Source organism: Hyperolius riggenbachi, chromosome 8 (genome assembly GCF_040937935.1).
Source record: "Hyperolius riggenbachi isolate aHypRig1 chromosome 8, aHypRig1.pri, whole genome shotgun sequence".
NCBI lineage: Eukaryota > Metazoa > Chordata > Amphibia > Anura > Hyperoliidae > Hyperolius > Hyperolius riggenbachi.
In genome coordinates this window covers 278,938,801-278,953,766 of record NC_090653.1, presented here as the reverse complement: position 1 = coordinate 278,953,766, position 14,966 = coordinate 278,938,801, and the positions used below count along the sequence as shown (strand labels likewise).

The window sequence follows — 14,966 nt, the reverse complement described above, 5'->3', positions numbered from 1 at the left end:
ACCTGCACTCCCGTGAACGTGCACACAAGCACAGCAACCATTACACAGCAGTACACAAAGATTGCCACAGAGAGGACTAACATTTCCTGAGGGTGTCAACTATTGACAATGCTCTTTGTGGTTGTTTGCGGTGTGTTAAATGGGGAGTTTGGTCTGTCATTGTGAAGAGGGTCTAACCCTCACACTACTTGATCGACATGAACATACACGCACTGCACATTTTAAACTTTTCTATGTAAACCTGTACCATCCATCATGTGCAGAGCCAAGTCACCCCATCTCTTGTCAGTGTCACCAGGGCTGCAACAATCTTTTTTTTTTTTTCCAAAAACAATAATTTTGTGTACGTTAAATGTAAATGCCAACATGAAATCATTCTGGCCTCTGCTGTAACTACATTTTTTTTTTCAAAAATAAAATAACTTTTTGTATGTGTAAACCTGTACCATGTGCAGAGCAAAGGCACCGCATCTCTTGCCAGTGTTACTCACCAGGGATGAACCAAACTTTTTTTTTTTCAAAAAAGAAGTAAAATTTTGTATGTACAATGTATATGCCATGACATCGTTCTGGACTCTGCTACAGTGGCTGCAAAAAAACCAACATTTTTTTCAAAAATAAAATAAATTTTTGGGCGTAAACCTATACCATCATGTGCAAAGCCGAGTCACTGCATTCCTTGTCAGTGTCACTAACCAGGGATGCAACAAACTTTTTTTTTTTTTCAAAAAAGAAGTAACATTTTGTAGGTAAAATGTATATGTCATGACATAGTTCTGGCCTCTGCTACAGTGGCTGCAAAAAAAAAAGAAAAAAAATCTTTTTCAAAAATAAAATAACTTTTTCTGTGTAAACCTGTACCATCATGTGCAAAGCTGAGTCACTGCATCTCTTGTTAGTGTCGCTAACCAGGGATGCAACAAACTTTTTTTTGTTTTTTTTTAAGAAGTTACATTTTGCATGTAAAATGTAAATGTCATGACATTGTTCTGGCCCCTGCTACAGCCACTGCAAAAAAACATTTTTGAAAAAGTGTCACCAACCATCACCACAAGAGCGGCAGCAAACATTTAAAAAAACAAAACAAAAAAAAAACAACCATTTTTTTTTTTTTGTATGCAAAATGTATATGCCATGACATCATTCTTGCCTCTGCTGCAGACGTTCATACATGGCCATGGCGCGCCTTGCAGAGTTTCAGTGGGAAACAACATGCCAGTAAGGTCCTTAACTTGCGACAGTCAGACTCACTGTAATTCCTTGCTCATCATGATGTTTGAAGAAGAAAGCAAGAATGAGCCATCAATGAGTATCTGTATGACCTGGATGCTAGGAAAGGCTTTGCAGAGCTGGGGATTTTTTTTGCCGCTTTTACTGGTCGCACTTCATAAACTGAAGCTCTTTGCGGTTGTTTGCGGTGTGGTAAATATTCCATCACTTTTGTGGCCAGAAACAGTCCCTATAGGTTTTAGAATTTGCCTGCCCATTGAAGTCTATGGCAATTTGAGCGGTTTGCCTGTTCCCGAACCTTTGCGGCAAATTCCCATTCGAGTTCACTAACAGAAAAGTTGATGTTTTGGGCCATCACTATTAAAGAAGTAGTACATAGATATTGTGGCATCCTACTCAAACGCAAATTCTGGCCCCTCCATGGTCTGCCAATTTGCAAAGTGGCCTGCTGATGCAAAAAAACTTACATTTTGGACAGAACGTGAAATGACAGGACCTGCAGGGCCAAGATTCAAAGAAGCCTTTCCCTGTTCAAACTTCAGTGATGGCAAGGGAAAGTTAGCAGTGACCTGCATGAGTGCCTCATGAGACACTCATACAGGTCACTGCTAACTTTCAGTGCTCCTTTTATGGCCTGAGGAAGCGGGCTTAGACCCATGAAACATGTTGCAAACCTGGAGCTATGAATAACATTTTTTTTTCTGATAAAACTGATTGTTTAGTGTTCTGGAGAGATAAGTTCACTACTACCTTCCTTTTTAAATGGCTCTTAATTAAGTTTTATTCTATACTGGCGCCTCTGTTGAATACGTCTATCAGAAAGAAGGTACAAAGTCATTAGTAGTTTTGCATATTACAAAATAACTCCCTTGTGACCAAGGTAGGAAATTGCCTCAGCCATGAAGGAATTAATCTCTGCACGGAAGGGTCATCAAATCATCTCTATCAGTCGCAGTTCTGTCTTGGAGAAGAAACGGAAGAGATTGGCTACAAATATTTAGCATGGACTATCATTAGCCGCTCAACCCCACAACAAAGCCATCATACAGAGGAGTCTATAATGGATTACTTTGCTGGATGGCAACATCTATGTTAGTTCATAGGAAACTGCGGGGAGTAGACATATCTTGGACCCTTGAACAGTTCACGTACTAATTTGCATACAGTATTCCAGAGCCGTGGGATGGCCATGAATGGGAAGCTATTGGGCAGTACAAGGCAGGAAGTTTATGTAAAACAAATTCCTAGGGAATCCCTAGGGAAAATCGGGCACAGCAAGGTGTACCATAATGATTGTTAAACAAAATATATAAATAACTAGTAGACCCAACCCTACTACTAGCAGGTAGCTAGGTCTGTCTTTTAAATTGTGCATGCATGCGCACCCACCACACGGGGACGTGCACCGCCGCATGCGCGAACGCACCTGCCGCTTGTGCGCGCACCTGTCTGCCCGTGCACACGCCGGCACGGCTCACTGGCCCGCCCTCATGTCTCAATGGCTGTCCGGGTCCGTGCTGCGCACATGCGCAGTAGCAAAAAGCACAGACCCAAGGACACAGAGACAGGAACAGGCAGGGACACAGGGGTTTTATTAGTAAGGATAAGTTTTCTCTTTTTATGGTGGGTTAGGAGGTGGGGGGGAATCTGGTTTCTCGTGTCCATCTTTCTAGGGTCATCAGGATCAGATTGTATGAATTAACACCGTTTTCTTCTGTTCCAGGGGATTCTATGGCCTACCACAATGAGATGATGTTTAGCACTCTGGACCAGGACAATGACCAATACTCTGAAAATTGTGCCACAAATTTTAAAGGAGGCTGGTGGTACAATCAATGCCACTATGCAAACCTAAACGGTTTATACATGCCTGGCAAAGTGGATGATAAAAGCATGAGTTGGTACCATTTCAAGAACAGCCACTATGCCCACAAACAGTCTGAGATGAAGATACGACCCATATAATGTGAAGCAAGTATTAAGAAGACTCAGTAATACATTGTTTCTTTAGAACAAATCCTATAGTTACCATCACTGCACAACCCACTGATTGCAGATATCATCTCTGCATAAAAATAGATCTTTAAAGGGAACCTTAACTGAGAGATTTATGGATGTTTCCTTTTAAAGACGAGCTGTCAGCCATACTATCTCAGAAAAAAACCCACATATATAAGTAGATAAATACTTGCTCTACTTACATAACATACTAGCTGATTGCCCGTCGTTGCCCGAGTATGTATTTGGCTGGTGTTGGCTCTGCATACTTTTACACACAATTACTCAATGACCAAGTTTGTGAGCTTTGTGGTCTTTGGTATCAATAATTTGCATTGAAATAAAAAAAATCTGATTGGATTGTTGTGGCTCTACCCCCTTTTCTGAATTTGAACCCCAGTCCCCCAATGAGCAACTGTACCAGGTTTGAGGCCTGTGCCATTAACAGTGCAAGAATGGTAGCAATTAAATATTCCCCTTGAAAAGCAATAGGTGAAGTTTGATTCACTTTTGTAGGCTCCACCCACTTTTCTACATAATAATCCCAGTCACCTAGTGACCAACTGTGCAAAGTTTAAAAACTCTGCCATTAACAGTGTAAGAATGGCTGCAGTTTACATTTTCCCAGTTAAATTTGTATTTGTCTCCACCCATTGATGACCCGGCGTTGCCCGTGTAGGTATTTGACTGGTGTTGGCTTTGTCGATTTTTTTCTAACCCTAACACAAAAACACTCAATGACCAAGTTTGTGAGCTTTGGGGTCCTTGGCATCAATAATTTGTATATTCCCATAGAAATGGAACAAATCAGATTGGCTGTTTGTGGCTTCTCCCCCTCTCCAGCATTAGAACCCCAGTCACCCAATGATCAACTGTAGCAGGTTTGAGGCATCTGCTATTAACAGTGTGAAAATGGCAGCAATTTAAATATTCCCCTTGAAAAGCAACAGGTGAATTTTGATAGGCTATTATAGGCTCCACCCACTTCCCTGAATATTAATCTCAGTCATCCAGTGACCATCTGGGCAAAGTTTGGGAACCCTGCCATAAACAGTGTAAGAAGGGCTGCAGTTACCATTTTCCTAGTGAAATTTGTTTTTGGCTCCACCCACTATTTGTAACCTTGACACACAGTCACTCAATGACCAAGTTTGTGATCTTTGGGGTCCTTGGCATCAATAATTTGTATATTCCCATGAAATGAAACAAATCTGATTCACTGTTTGTGGCTCTGTCCCCTTTTCTGAATTTGAACCCCAGTGACCCAATTACCAACTGTACCAGGTTTGAGGCTTGTGCCATTAACAATGCAAGAATGGCAGCAAATTTTATATTCTTTTTGAAAAGCGACATGTGATTTTTGATTGGCATTTTTAGGCTCCACCCAGTTTCCTGAATATTAATCCCAGTCACCCAGTAATCAGCTGTGCAAAGTTTGAGAACCCTGCCATTCACCGTGAAGAAAGGCTGCAGTTTACAATTTCCCCCCCAAAAAATCTCTTTTTAACTTCACCCACTTTTTGTAACCTTGACATACAGTCACTAAATGATCAAGTTTGTGAGCTTTTCGGCTCCTGGCATCAAAATTGTGCTAATGGAAGCAGTTTATCCAGCAAAGAAATCTGGCTGTTTTTGGCTCCGCCTCTTTACTGAATTTGAACTCCAGACACTTAACGACCGACTGTAGCAGGTTTGAGGCCTCTGCCATTAACAGTGTAAGAATGGGTGCAGTTTCTATATTCCCCTTGAAAATCAATAGGTGAATTTTGATTGGCTCTTGTAGGCTCAATCTACTTTCCCGAATATTAATCCTAGTCACCCAGTGACCAACTGTATCAAGTTTGAGAACCCTGCCATTAACAGTGTAAGAATAGATGCAATTTATATTTTCCCATGTAAAAAGTTAGTTGTTTTTGGCTCCGCCCACTAATTCTAACCTTGACATACAGTCACTCCATGACCAAGTTTATGAGCTGTGGGGTCTTTGGCATCAATAAGTTGCATTTTACCATTGAAATTAAACAAATCTGATTGGCTGTTTTTGGCCCGCCCCCTTCAGAATTTAAACCCCAGACTCCCAGTGACTGACTGTAACAGATTAAAAGGCCTCTGCCATTAAGAGTGCATGAATTGCAGTAATGTAAATATTCCCCTTGAAAATAAACAGGTGAATTTTGATTGGCTGCTGTAGGCTCCACCCACTTTCCTGAATATTAGTCCCAGTCACCCAGTGGCCAACTGTGTCACGTTTGAGAACCCTGCCAATAACAGAATGGCTGAAATCATTTTAACAAATCTTAAGATTAAATTGACAATTTAATCTTACAATTTATTTTCATTCTTCTTGGGGAAGATGGGTTCCCCAGAAGACAGGCCAGCAGCAGGTGAAAAATATACACCCCCATCCTAAGCACCCTCCACCTCCTTTTTAAATATAATCTAACAAATCTGATTGGCTGTTTGTGTCTCCACACCCTTAGTGAATTTGGACCCCAGTCACCCAATGACTGACTGTATCAGGTTTGAGGCCTCTGCCATTAACAGTGTAAGAATGGTAGCAATGTAAATATTTCCCTTGAAAATCAATAGGTGAATTTTGATTGGCTGTTGTAGGCTCCACCCACTTTCTGAATATTCATCCCAGTCACCCAGTGGCCAATTGTGTAAACTTTGGGAACACTGCCAAGTAAAAAAATCTAGTTGGCACCGCCCACTTTTTCTAACCTTGACATACAGTCACTCAATTATCAAGTTTATCAGCGTTGGGGTCCTTGGTATCAATACTTTGTATATTCCCACTGAAAAATAAACAAATCTGGCTGTTTGTGGCTCTGCCCCCTTTCTGAATTTGAACCCTAGTTACCCAGTGACCAAGTGTACCAGGTTTGAGGCATCTGCTATTAACAGTACAAGAGAATGGTAGCAGCTTAAATATTCCCTTTGAAAATCAAAAGGTAAATTTTTATTAGCTGTTGTAGGCTCCACCCACCTTCCAAAATCTTAATCTCAGTCACCCAGTGACCAATTGTGCAAAGTTTGTGAACTCTGCCATTTACGGGGTAAGAATGGCTGCAGTTTATATTTTCCCAGTAAAATTTGTTTTTGGCTCTCCCACTTTTTTGTTACCTTGACACACAGTCACTCAATGGCCAAGTGTGTGAGCTATCAGGTTCCTGGCATCAAAAATGTGTGAATGGAAGTAGTTTATCCACCAAGGAAATCTGATTGGCTGTATGTGGCCCCGCCCCTTTTGTGAATTTAGACCCCAGTCACCCAATGACCGACTGTAGCAAGTTTGAAGCCTCTGCCATTACCAGTGTAAGAATAGAAGCAGTTTAAATATTCCCCTTGAAAATGAATAGGTGAATTTTTATTGGCTGGTGTAGGCTCCACCCACTTTCTTGAATCTTAATCGCATTCACCCAGTGACCAACTGTGTCTAGTTTGAGACCACTGCGATTAACAGTCTAAGAATGGCTGCAGTTTACATTTTCCCATTTAAAATGAATGGCTAAAATTTGATTGGCTGTTTTATGCTCCACCCACTTTTCCTGGATTTGTAACCTTGGTCACCAAGTGACCAACTGTGCCAAGTGTGGGGACTCTGGCTTGATTACTGTGAGAATGGCACCCTTTTACAGTTTTTCCATTGACATGAATGGGTGAAATCTGATTTGCTGTTTTTAGCTCCACCCATGTGTGCAGGGGGGACCCGAGACCCCCAGAACCTATCATCCCAGGTAGTAAAGGATCTGTATACCAAGTTTCGTTCAAATCGGTCAAGCCATTTTCGAGTGATCGCGGAATACACACGCACGCACGCTAGCACACACACACACACTTTTATATATACAGGATCTTCTCAAAAAATTAGCATATTGTGATAAAGTTCATTATTTTCTGTAATGTACTCATAAACATTAGACTTTCATATATTTTAGATTCAAATACACACAACTGAAGTAGTTCAAGCCTTTTATTGTTTTAATATTGATGATTTTGGCATACAGCTCATGAAAACCCACATTTCCTATCTCAAAAAATTAGCATATTTGATCCAACCAATAAAAGAAAAGTGTTTTTAAAACAAAAAAAGTCAACCTTCAAATAATTATGTTCAGTTATGCACTCAATACTTGGTCGGGAATCCTTTTGCAGAAATGACTCCTTCAATGCGGCGTGGCATGGAGGCAATCAGCCTGTGGCACTGCTCAGGTGTTATGGAGGCCCAGGATGCTTCGATAGCGGCCTTAAGCTCATCCAGAGTGTTGGGTCTTGCGTCTCTCAACTTTCTCTTCACAATATCCCACAGATTCTCTATGGGGTTCAGGTCAGGAGAGTTGGCAGGCCAATTGAGTACAGTAATACCATGGTCAGTAAACCATTTACCAGTGGTTTTGGCACTGTGAGCAGGTGCCAGGTCGTGCTGAAAAATGAAATCTTCATCTCCATAAAGCTTTTCAGCAGATGGAAGCATGAAGTGCTCCAAAATCTCCCGATAGCTAGTTGCATTGACCCTGCCCTTGATAAAACACAGTGGATCAACACCAGCAGCTGACATGGCACCCCAGACCATCACTGACTGTGGGTACTTGACACTGGACTTCAGGCATTTTGGCATTTCCCTCTCCCCAGTCTTCCTCCAGACTCTGGCACCTTGATTTCCGAATGACATGCAAAAGTTGCTTTCATCTGAAAAAAGTACTTTGGACCACTGAGCAACAGTCCAGTGCTGCTTCTCTGTAGCCCAGGTCAGACGCTTCTGCCGCTGTTTCTGGTTCAAAAGTGGGTTCATGCTTCCATCTGCTGAAAAGCTTTATGGAGATGAAGATTTCATTTTTCAGCACGACCGGGCACCTGCTCACAGTGCCAAAACCACTGGTAAATGGTTTACTGACCATGGTATTACTGTGCTCAATTGGCCTGCCAACTCTCCTGACCTCAACCCCATAAAGAATATGTGGGATATTGTGAAGAGAAAGTTGAGAGACGCAAGACCCAGCACTCTGGATGAGCTTAAGGCCGCTATCGAAGCATCCTGGGCCTCCATAACACCTGAGCAGTGCCACAGGCTGATTGCCTCCATGCCACGCCGCATTGAAGGAGTCATTTCTGCAAAAGGATTCCCGACCAAGTATTGAGTGCATAACTGAACATAATTATTTGAAGGTTGACTTTTTTTGTTTTAAAAACACTTTTCTTTTATTGGTTGGATCAAATATGCTAATTTTTTGAGATAGGAAATTTGGGTTTTCATGAGCTGTATGCCAAAATCATCAATATTAAAACAATAAAAGGCTTGGAACTACTTCAGTTGTGTGTATTTGAATCTAAAATATATGAAAGTCTAATGTTTATGAGTACATTACAGAAAATAATGAACTTTATCACAATATGCTAATTTTTTTAGAAGACCCTGTATATAGATGTATTGTACTGTCCACATTCTGATTTTAGTGATTTTTCTACAGTAAAAAAAGAGAAAAACCTTCTTAGCATTTCCCATGTTAAGTGTGGCTATTTTGAAGCCAATTCTGATGTAATTTCCTTCCTGTCTGATTTACCCGCCCTTCACTATAGAAAGTGCATTGTCTCAGCCTGAGAAATATTCGCCAATCAGAGAGGAACAGAGGTGTGGGAGGGGAAAACAGGAGGGAAAGAGGCTTCAGCCAATCAGGCTGCATTAGTTACAGTAAGCCTGATGGGAAATAGAGAAGCAAAAAAGGACAACCCAGCATGCCCTGCAACTTCCTTTTTGTGTACCAAATTTTGTGTGTATCAAATAAGAGTCAGGTAAACTGGAGAATGATCATTTATCAACAAGAAAAGTAATAGTGATTTTAACTTTTGGATTGCCTGGTTAAAACCCTTTGATTGGATAATTTTCACTGTTTGAACATGCTTCACTATTTGATATGCTTCACTGTTAGACTAGTGGTTAGATTCTCTCCCATGGGGGCCCGTCACCGCTGTGGGAAAGTCTAGTAGGGATAATTTGTGCACAACTTATGCTGAAGCTAACACCCTCCTTTACTGTACCTGTTTTGAATGCAAGGTGTGTAATCTGCCCGTTATTCAAGCTCTGCAGACTTGTGCAGGTAGTCAATAGAGTTGGGCCGAACCTCCGATTTTAGGTTCGCGAACCTAGTTCGCGAACTTCCGCGGAAGGTTCGGTTCGCGTTAAAGTTCGCGAACCGCAATAGACTTCAATGGGGATGCGAACTTTGGAAAAAAAAAATAATTATGCTGGCTACAAAAGTGATGGAAAAGATGTTTCAAGGGGTCTAACACCTGGAGGGGGGCATGGCGGAGTGGGATACATGCCAAAAGTCCCGGGGAAAAATCTGGATTTGACGCAAAGCAGCGTTTTAAGGGCAGAAATCACATTGAATGCTAAATGACAGGCCTAAAGTGCTTTCAAACATCTTGCATGTGTATACATCAATCAGGTAGTGTAATTAAGGTACTGCTTCACACTGACACACCAAACTCACCGTGTAACGCAGCGCAAACAGCTGTTTGTGTAGTGACGGCCGTGCTGGACTGGTGCGCACCATGGCGAGAGTGCAGGTTTTGGTGGCTTTACAGCCCATATGGTCGCCTGGCTGATGTAGCTGAATGACAGAACAGTGACTGTCCAGCTGATCAAATTTGGTCTGACCACAATGAGGCAACGACCTTATTATCGTGGGTGTGCCCCCCGAGACACTCATCTAGGCGCCGGTCATTGCTTCCTTGTGATACGCAAGCTCCTTCACCACGGCAAGGTAATGATCACGAAGGGGAATGGGCGCATGTACATGCCTTTTCTTTTGTTGTTGCAGCTGCCCGCAGTGCAGCCAGAAAAATTAGGCAGTCATGTACACGCACCAGAAAAAGTATTACAGCGGCCGCTGCTAGCAGCGGCCTAAAAAATTCAGCAATCCACCTGGAGTCCCGGACCCTGTTGGTGGTGGTGGAGAAGGTAGTCAAGCGGCCTGCAGGCAAACATGCTGTGTGGAGGGACTGGGACCGACTTAGTCTTCTTGGGGCAGGCCAGGCAGCCAGTCACACGGCGTGCAGGCAGAGATGCTGTGTGTGCGGGGACTGACTTAGTCTTGGGGCGGGCAGCAGCCCTCCGGGATCCATGCCTCATTCATTTTGATAAAGGTGAGGTACTTAACAGTTTTGTGACTTAGGCGACTTCTCTGTGACAATGCCTCCAGCTGCGCTGAAGGTCCTTTCTGACAGGACGCTTGCGGCAGGGCAGGAGAGAAGTTGGATGGCAAATTGGGACAGCTCTGGCCACAGGTCAAGCCTGCGCACCCAGTAGTTCAAGGGTTCCTCATCGCTGTTCACAGCAGTGTCTACATCCACACTTAAGGCCAGGTAGTCGGCTACCTGCCGTTCCAGGCGTTGGTGGAGGGTGGATCCGGAAGGGCTACGGCGAGGCGTTGGACTAAAGAACGTCCGCATGTCCGACATCACCATGAGATCGCTGGAGCGTCCTGTCTTTGACTGCGTGGACACGGGAGGAGGATTAGTGGCAGTGATACCTTGCTGGCGTTGTGCCGTCACATCACCCTTAAAGGCATTGTAAAGCATAGTTGACAGCTGGTTCTGCATGTGCTGCATCCTTTACAGTGGCGGGTTCACTAAACAGAACAGGTATACAGTGGCGGGTTCACAGAACAGGTATGCAGTGGCAGGTTCACTGAACACAACAGGTATGCAGTGGCGGGTTCACTGAACAGGTATACAGTGGCGGGTCCACTGAACAGAACAGGTATGCAGTGGCGGGTTCACTGAACAGGTAAACAGTGGCGGGTCCACTGAACAGAACAGGTATGCAGTGGCGGGTTCACTAAACAGAACAGGTATACAGTGGCGGGTTCACTAAACAGAACAGGTATACAGTGGCGGGTTCACAGAACAGGTATGCAGTGGCTGGTTCACTGAACACAACAGGTATGCAGTGGCGGGTTCACTGAACAGGTATACAGTGGCGGGTCCACTGAACAGAACAGGTATGCAGTGGCGGGTTCACTAAACAGAACAGGTATGCAGTGGCGGGTTCACTAAACAGAACAGGTATACAGTGGCGGGTTCACTAAACAGAACAGGTATACAGTGGCGGGTTCACAGAACAGGTATGCAGTGGCTGGTTCACTGAACACAACAGGTATGCAGTGGCAGGTTCACTGAACAGGTATACAGTGGCGGGTCCACTGAACAGAACAGGTATGCAGTGGCGGGTTCACTGAACAGGTATACAGTGGCGGGTCCACTGAACAGAACAGGTATGCAGTGGCGGGTTCACTGAACAGGTATGCAGTGGCAGGTTCACTGAACAGGTATGCAGTGGTGGGTTCACAGAACAGGTATGCAGTGGTGGGTTCACAGCACAGGTATGCAGTGGTGGGTTCAATGAACAGGTATACAGTGGCGGGTCCACTGAACAGAACAGGTATGCAGTGGCAGGTTCACTGAACAGGTATGCAGTGGTGGGTTCACAGCACAGGTATGCAGTGGTGGGTTCACTGAACAGGTATGCAGTGGTGGGTTCACAGCACAGGTATGCAGTGGTGGGTTCACAGCACAGGTATGCAGTGGTATGCAGTGGTGGGTTCACAGCACAGGTATGCAGTGGTGGGTTCACAGCACAGGTATGCAGCCAGACAGGAACAAGTTAAGCCTAACTAATCTTTCCCTGAGAGACAGTCTGCAGCAGCTCGCCCTACTCTCACTAACGCAGGCAGCACACGAGTGACCGTAATGGCCGCCGCTGCCTGCCTTATATAAGGGGGGGTGGGGCTCCAGGGGCTAGTGTAGCCTAATTGGCTACACTGGGCCTGCTGACTGTGATGTAGAGGGTCAAAGTTGACCCTCCATGTGCATTATGGGGCGAACCGAACTTCCGCAAAGGTTCGCCTGCGGGACGCGAACGCGAACCACTGAAGTTCGCATGGAACCGTTCGCAGGCGAACCGTTCGGCCCAACTCTAGTAGTCAATTCAGGTGCAGCGTCTGTTTGGAAGAGCTGCCATTTCCTTCTGCTGTACAAAGTGCTTTTTTAAGCGCTTTTGTGGAAGATTTTTTTTTTCACTTCCTAACGTCAGTCAGGAAGTGAACTCGGGTACCCGGAAATGAATAAATACAATGGGCTTGATTTACAAAATGGTGCTAACTGTTAGCATGGCTTTTCGCATGTTTTCGTGTGAATAAACGGTTTTCGCGTGAAAAAACGATTTTCACGCACAAACATTTTTCGCGCATTAACGCTCGTGTTTGCGCTAAAACACACATTTATCGAGCAAACGCAAGCATTAATGCGCAAAAATTCACGTTACCACCCGGACGTGAGTTATCCCGCAAAATTTTGCGCGGAGCACTTTTCACAGCGTGCAGTTAGCACCGTTTTGTGAATCAAGTCCCATGTATTTATTCATGAAAGCGCTTGGGAAATCGCTATACAATGCTTTGTGATTTCCCTATACCTTCCATTATAGGCAAATCTCCCAGAAAATGGTACAGGCAGCGCTTTGGGGAGCAGATCGAAAAAGAACCACTCATATGTGAACACTCTCATAGGGAATCATTGCACAAGCGCTCTAAGGTGTGAACAAGCCCTACCAGTGGCTTGTCATTCCTGCTGATCTCTTTAGCTGCAGCAGTGGCTGAATCACATACCTGAAACAAGCATGCAGCTAATCCAGTCTGACTTCAGTCAGAAAACCTGATCTGCATGCTTGTTGAGGGGCTGTGGCTAAAAGTAATAGAGACACAAGAACAGCAGGAAAGTCAGGCAACTGGTATTATTTTAACCCTCCTGGTCGTTTATTAAAATCCACCGGGGGCAGCACAGCCGTTTAAAAAAAAAATACATTTTTTATATCATGTAGCGAGACAAGGTCTCGCTACATGATAGCCGCTGCTCAGCGGCATCCCCCCAGCCCCTCCAATCGCTTCCGGGATCTCCTGGAGGGCTTCCCCCATCGCCGTCGTCCTCGACGTTGTGACGTCAAAGGGGACTCCGATCCACCCCTCAGCGCTGCCTGGCACTGATTGGCCAGGCAGCGCACGGGGTCTGGGGGGCGGCTGCGGCGCGACGGGCGGCTGTGGCGCGACGGATAGTTGCGGAATGGCGGGGAGCGGCAGCGATCGGATTGCACACGCAGCTAGCAAAGTGCTAGCTGCGTGTAGCAAAAAAAAAAATTGTGCAAATCGGCCCAGCGGGGCCTGAGCGGTGCCTTCCGGCGGCATAGTCCGAGCTCAGCTCGGGCTTGCCGCCAGGAGGGTTAGAAGGAAAAATCCATATCATTCTCAGGTTTGGTTTCCCTTTAACAATTTGAAAATTAAAATGAAATGTGTTTACATGATCTGTTCCTGTTGATCAGATAACATGTCTCTGGCTTTTGGGGCAGCATCTCAGTTTGCTGTGACATCACATCCCCACATAAAATGTTCTTCATGCTGTTTATTTCAGTCAGTGCAACAGGCAAGGTGTGGCTGCACACGTTCTAATGCCTAGTACACACCATACAATTTTCTGTTAGATTGTAAAGTACTGGTAGAGACTGGTTATTATCTCTGCTGCATTGTCTTCTGGTTATCTCCTGCTGAGTAGAACAATGCCTAATTGCTAGGCAGATAGATGGTTAGATAGTCAAATTCCAACATGTTGGAAATTATCTGTCTGGCAGGTAAATCTAACAGAAAATCTTACAGAAAATTGTATGGTGTGTACTAGACTCTATGTAACATCCATACACTGAGCCGATTAGCGGACGATCGATCGCAAATCGATTCACCGGCCGATCGATTTGCAGCCAATTTTGATCGATTTCAATCGATCTGACATGCTGAAAAATCTAGGTCGATCTGTTGAGATGGCTTATCATTTTGCATTGGACCTAATGGAAATCTGATGGCAAAAAAATGCCATCAGATCGATTTTCAATAGGTTTCATACTGAAATCTGTTGGAAATCTGTTCCTAGTAAAAAATGTTCCTAAACTCATCAGATAGATCAGAAATCTATCTGATGATCTATCTGCTGCTAATCTAACGAGTGTATGGCCACCTATAATCTCACTGTGTGGTCCTCATTTGTGCTGCATTTTGTAACTTTGAGGGGTGAGGAGCACTGGCGCACCGAAGGGGGTGTTCCGGGTGTCTGGAACCACCCCCCCCCCTGCGGCTGCTGTCAGGTAGATATAGAGTAGATATATCCGCAGAGGCCAGGGAGGCTATCTGATCCTGTTTGCAGTGGCTCTATTACATTTCCCTCTCCGTGAACGCTCTACTTCCTTCCTCCTCCAGCAGGTCTGATTGTCTCTCCGTCCCTCCCCTTGGCATCATGGGAAAATGGAGCTGCATAGAGCCAGACCTGCTGAAGGAGGAAGGGAATAGTGCCTGCACAGAGAGAGGTAATGTGAAAGAGCCGCTGCCAGCTCTGCACAGGGGGAGGAAGAACGGGCTGGGGTGGTAATTGAGATCGTGTGCCATCATTTGTGCCTGAAATTCTGCAATTGTTATCACCCTCTGTGCATTTACACTCTGTGCTTCTTGTGTATTCAATCCTGTTGCAGCCTTTCCCTCTCAGTGCAGCCCGGACTCTGCCGGCAGCGTCAGGAATGTCAGGCATGTGTGAGGGTGAGAGCACTGACAGGTAGTGTTGTCCGGATCATGAACGATTCGGATCTTTGTTCCGAATCTATTTTGTGAGTCGAATCATCCAAATCATCAAAATGAGTGATT

The 14,966-nt window shown here is 44.6% G+C and overlaps 1 protein-coding gene across 1 annotated transcript in view; it reads left to right on the top strand.

Annotated features, from left to right (window-relative positions):
• Positions 1-3,305, top strand: part of LOC137527920 (ficolin-2-like) — a 42,704-nt gene extending 39,399 nt beyond the window's left edge. The window contains exon 8 of the mRNA XM_068248987.1: positions 2,954-3,305. Coding sequence (XP_068105088.1) covers positions 2,954-3,195 — 242 coding nt within the window. The 3' untranslated portion in view covers positions 3,196-3,305. The remainder of the gene's footprint in view (positions 1-2,953) is intronic.
• Positions 3,306-14,966: the final 11,661 nt, after the last annotated feature.